General features: G+C 36.2%; 1 protein-coding gene across 1 annotated transcript in view; it reads left to right on the top strand.

Annotated features, from left to right (window-relative positions):
- Window positions 1–2,335: 2,335 nt before the first annotated feature.
- Window positions 2,336–5,934, top strand: part of LOC117102786 (cysteine-rich venom protein Mr30-like) — a 35,065-nt gene continuing 31,466 nt past the window's right edge. Inside the window, exon 1 of the mRNA XM_033243194.1 lies at window positions 2,336–2,741. Coding sequence (XP_033099085.1) covers window positions 2,496–2,741 — 246 coding nt within the window. The 5' untranslated portion in view covers window positions 2,336–2,495. The remainder of the gene's footprint in view (window positions 2,742–5,934) is intronic.

Genomic DNA, 5,934 nt, shown 5'->3' on the forward strand with positions numbered 1-5,934 from the left:
CGCTGAGATAGGGAGAAATTGTGAGTTGTAATACATGTAGTTGGATTACCCTTGTCGGAGAAATCTGAACCCACGTCAGGGCATCGCCCCCCCCCCGTGGGGTACCTCGTCCCCCGCCCCTCGGGCAAATCCTGGCGCGCCACCCCTGTATATGTTTCGTAACAGAAAGAGACAACCAATCCCTGTCGCTCTCACTAACTCTAGGCCAACGCAGACAGCGTGTCGTAATACGCAGCCCGACGTGATTTGTTGTCTAATCGGGTCATGTGAGTTAAGGCCAACTCAGACAGGGTCGTACGGCACAGTCAAATGCGATTAGTCGTCGGGGACAGTCTTAAGCCGTCGTGAGATAATTTTAATATTCTTTGACGCTTTTTTTCCTTACGCAATCCACGCGTCTGCGTTTTAAGGCAAACTCAGACAGCGTCGTTCATTACAGCCTGACGCGATTTGTTGTAGCGTGGGGTCTGTGTGCAGACGCGATGGTTTGCGTCGGGGACAGTCGCGTCGTAGAATATTAAACATGTTTAATATTTTTGACGAATCGAGTCCGGCTTGTCATACGACGCTGTCTGCGTTGTTAGAGATGTTAAGAATTTATTGGTCGTTTACAGTAGATCGACAAGATTCTATTAAGCAGACACAGTATCGATGATTTCAAATAAAATAATAATAAGTTTGTAAAATCAACATATGATAAGTTTATAATTTATATTATAGGCACATTAGTCGTGAACATTGACAGATCATTACGTTAACAACTAAGAATACTGGATTATGTTGACTTACCCGGATGTGTGCTTGTAGACGACCTATCGTTGGTGAAGTAGGGCTCGATGTGTCTTCATTGTAACCGAATGATTCGAGTTAACCGGTTGAGTTGTATTTTTGAGGTGGATAATTATCCGCCAAGTGGTTTAATTGATTTTCAGCTTTCTCATCTATGATATCAAATCTGTCCACATAATTGGATGTTTGGCTTGTTAGAATTCCGTGCTAGTGCGTCCTAACAAAAAAGCTTGTTGGTTTTATCGGGTCCCGTTTAAACTCGATACCCCAATGTTTATACTTAGTCTTACTGAAATCAGTGTTTTTGCCGACGAATACTCTAACCAAATCATTTGTTAAAATTCACAAAGAGACATAGTAATTTGTCGTAAGTCAATCAAAGAAATAACAATGATCAAAACATACATAGGAAATGCAAAATAAAGCAATTTTCTCAGTCTCCACTAATAAAATTCTTATTGTTAGAGTGATACCCACCACCCTCTGAAACTCAACCGACCAACATCATCCACTTTAATAGACCTTCCCGCTCCTCCAAAATTATTATTTTTTTTTTTTTACTTTTTTTTCCCTTTTCATTTTTTAATAATCCCTTAAGTAAGATTTTTGGTCCCCTCATACATAAGGGATTCATGATTCTTACACTACATATTGGACTAGATTGACTTCATTCCTATTAAGGAAAAGAAAGAGAGGGATACGAAAAAAATCTACAAAATGAAATTGGTCAGCAAAAAACCCCAGAGGATTTTTAGAGCATTTATATGTGTAAATTTTCTTAACACTAGAGTACTCCCTTTTCAAAATAATTTCAGAAATCTTTCAACAGTCCACTGTTCAAGGGTCTATGCGAATAAATGGATAAAATATTGGTAGGTGAGGTAAATATTGGTGGATGCAGCACCTTCTAGTACAATGGACTTTTCCTCTAAGCACTGCCATTGGATAGTACTAAGGTCATACAAAACGATAGCATAGGCCTATGTACTTAAACACGTACGTTTGAGGGACAACACGTAGCACTGGCTCTGTTCTTATTGGTCAGTTGTTAAAATGATTGACACTTAAGAAACGATGATTTATCTGGCAACAATTGAACGACAAAACAGAGTGACATTATTCATGAATAACAATAATGATTATGATGATGATAATAATAATTGAATATATGTAATCTACATGTCGTAATATCGGAAGGGATCAAGTATTTAATATAGATAATTTTGGTTTTAATCTAAGAAAGTATTATTCCAGGAAACATAAAACTATAGTATAACGTTCTTCTTTCATCAGTTTATTGATTTAACTTTCATAACATATTTTGACCATGCCGTTCATAGATAGTTTACAGCGGAACGGGCAAAACGTCACAGGGAGAAATATCAATCATCTACGTTATTTACCGGTAGTAATTAAAATATGAAGCTCCTCCTTCCCTGCTGGTTACGGTAGTGTGCCTACTGTGGTATAAATAGGCCTAATCCTAATATATTTACGTCATCACCACAAGGTTAAAAAAACACACAATTGATATAAATTGTGTTGTGTAGCTCACAATTTTCTGATAAGCTTCAGTGATAATTGTGATTTACTCTAAATAAATAGGCTACTGTACACACTAATTGTCCTTACGTAAGTGCGGATTCTTACGAAGGACATAGCGAATTTGTCGACACAACCAAACTTGTCCCTTTTCATCAAACAAAATGTTACAACGATACCTTGTCGTTGTAATCGCGTTCTTCGTGATTTTCCAACGTGGATTCGCAGAGACACCACGTATAATGAAATCCAACAAGTCTATAAAGGTGATACCAGCGAGTGAAGAAATTCACTCAAGAAAACGTCGATCCACTGCATTTACTGCAGAACAAATCCAAGCCATCGTTGACCGTCACAATTACCACAGACGGAATGTTTCACCTGGACCCGCGTCGAACATGGAATATATGGTAAGTGTGTTTCTAATACACCTATGTGTAATTAATATTGAAATTTTAAACCTTGTATTTCCTATAAATGTAATCGTATCTATCTATAATATAATTGAACAGAAAACTCATTATGCATGCTCTGGTAAATATGTGCGCTTAGAATTACCTGGCGTACCACCACATTAAAAATATCATAAAATAGTATCAACCTAGAGTTGAGGTTCTTGCCTTTCAATTCCATGGTCCTGGGTACAATATCTGTACTGCAAGAGGATTCTTTTAAAGGGCAAAAATACAAAAGTCCGCTCCATAAGAGCTGCTTGGGCGAATGCAGAGGGTGCAATCCCATCCCACCACATCCCCAACAAAAAAAATGTACATAGACATACCGGTAAGATTTTTAAGGCATGAGATTGCAATATCCGGGCACCTTAGTCTATATTCTCAACATTTTCTGACCTCAGCCATGGTGGGTCTTAGGCGGTGTCGACTCTCACTCACACCCTACAGCCTAATTCTGCATCCGCCCCAGAGCCAGTGGAATATGTATAGGCCTATGATCATGGAAACATACGACGCTATTGCGAACATAAATCGCCTGGTCCCCTTCCTTCAATATCATATATATATATATATATATATATATATATATATATCTTAAATTATATATTTTCTTTAAAGTCATGAATAAGCTTACTAGGCCTAATCCTTATTTAACATATATTTTAAATTAATGTAACCTCAAATGTTGCAATATGTAATCTACATAATGTAAGAAATATAACAGACCCACTTTACATCCTATAAACAATCTTCCGTTCCTTCTGCCTTTATGAATAACATAAGTACTAAAGAAGCCCAAAGAAAAAAAGCATTTAAAAATAATAATTACGTGATCATACGCTTCTTTTTTTTTAAACATATTTTAAAATAATACTGAGGCTGAAATTGCTTAAACGTTAAAAACAAATAAGCAAAACATCAAGGCACATTTTAATCCTCAAATAGGCAAAATAATAAGAATACTGAGAATGGGAAACATTTTTTTTTTTTGGGTCTTGTGGGGTAACGGAGTAGAAGATCTATTGCACGATTTTATTTCCCCTGAACGCCAAGAACTGTTTTCCGATGCATGGGAACTTCTGTCTATAATGTTTTCCAATGACCTGTCCTTGAGTATTAAGCAACCTTAATGTTTTTTCTTGTTGTATTCAGTGGCACTTTCTACCTTATAAGACTGTGTTGTAAGATACCACTAAGGAATATACTGAACCCCATACTTAGTCAATGTAAAAAATTGGGTTTTTCTGTATTTTGAAGGAATTGCCACTAAGGAAAATAATTAGACTGATTTCCTTAAAATTCCAGCGTTTTTATTGCAATATTTGTGCTGCGTAGCAATCCTGGACGGAATGAGGAAGGCTCCCTGATTGCAATTAGCAATTGTATGGAAAAAAAAAGTTTTAGATTGCGGTTTTGCCATATCTTTTGCCTAAAGTTGAATTAAAAAAATAAAGTAAAGTAAATAAAAATAATTGGTTTTAATTAGGTCTAAGTCTTTTTTATTCAATAAAATCTGGCATTGCAGTTAACAATAGACCTATATTTTACACTCATTAAAAAAAATCTTTACATTATAGTAATAATATAATTTAAAAACTACCACTACTACAAAAAAAAAACAATAAAATCTTTTACTAGAAAAATTGTTACTATAAGATATTTTCTTTAATATTTACAAATTCCTTACAATTTAAGATTTCATTTACGAATTTAAAAGAAATACATTTTTTATTTACAAGAAATGGGGGGAAAAACGTAATTAGGTAAATTAAGCCACATTGCATCACCACCTCCGATGGCCAATTTTTCAGTAATGAGTTCCTCGGAGCAACCGCGAAATCATGTTTTAGTTTAAGGAATATGATTGTTGTGTCCTGGTCGGGCTGGAAATACACATACAAAATAATCGACACTGAGAAACCATCATCGGATGGAACATGTCATTTATTAAATGACGAAAATTATAACAATCAGAAAATAGTATAACAATACAAACTAAACCCATAACATTAAAATAATGATTGTATCACTAACCACAGTGAACATGTATTACATTTTTAACATAAAAATGCCTATTTTAATTCGGCATAGGCCAGAAAATATAGCAGAAAGTTGTACAATTGGTAGCCTGTATAAAAGTACGGTATGCATAAATATGATTGAAAATAATTATACAATATTGAAAGTAATCATCATTGTCCCCATGCATACAGTTTCTTGGTAAAATTAACACTTGAGTCTGGATGTTCACGCCAAAATCCCATCCTCGTGGGATGGGTTGCCACCCAGACCCTAAAAAAAAAATAAACCAACAAAACCCATTCCAAATAACTATTATATTTATTATACCTCGTACGAACCTGTTGACCTTATGCTGATCTCCAATTAGGGCCTGGGTCTATTGTACAGTACTTACAAATGAAGCAGCCCATGCTTGACTTCAATGGGATCTGTATCAAGAAACGGGAAAATTTTTCTTGCCTTAATCAAATGAAATCGGGAAAAGGAGGTCAGCAAGAGGCGGGTTCAGACGAAAGGGCTGGTTGTTCCCTGACTTATATAGTCCTATTGAGTTCTCCTGTGTATTTCGACAAGCTACCAACTTTAGCATCAGTTCTGTGTGTAGAACCTTCCCTGGTATAATAGACTTCCCTGGCGAGCTTTTCTAAATTGCTCGTCGTACATAGGCCCCATGTGCAACTTGAATGTAACTCTAGGATGTATTGTTACATGCATATTTGAACAAGTTGTCAGTAAAATAGCATGGAAAATAACGCCATGCAAATAAAAGTGCTCATCTGATGTCTGGGGTCCAAACCAACCAAGCAATGCAAAACTATATGGCTCAAACCGGCCCAGAGTTGTCTGTGGTATACAAAAACGAAGTCATTCAACAATATCTGATATCACACTTACAGCTGGGGGATAGGCCCGAATTAGTTTATGACGCCGTAAATTTTATGGCCAAGAATAGAATGACAAATAATAATGCTTTGATCAAATAGGTGAGTGGGCGGCCCGGAATTAGCCTGTTATGTTTGTACCCCATGTAGTACTTATAAATATAAAACAGTGCATCTCTGGGGGGTGGGGTGGAACCAACCTAGTAATGCAAACTCCGGGGCCTAAAAAAAGTATATTTATTTGT

The sequence above is a fragment of the Anneissia japonica genome, unplaced genomic scaffold, assembly GCF_011630105.1.
Source record: "Anneissia japonica isolate Jap-2015-1 unplaced genomic scaffold, ASM1163010v1 scaffold287760_len733007_cov179, whole genome shotgun sequence".
Lineage (NCBI taxonomy): Eukaryota > Metazoa > Echinodermata > Crinoidea > Comatulida > Comatulidae > Anneissia > Anneissia japonica.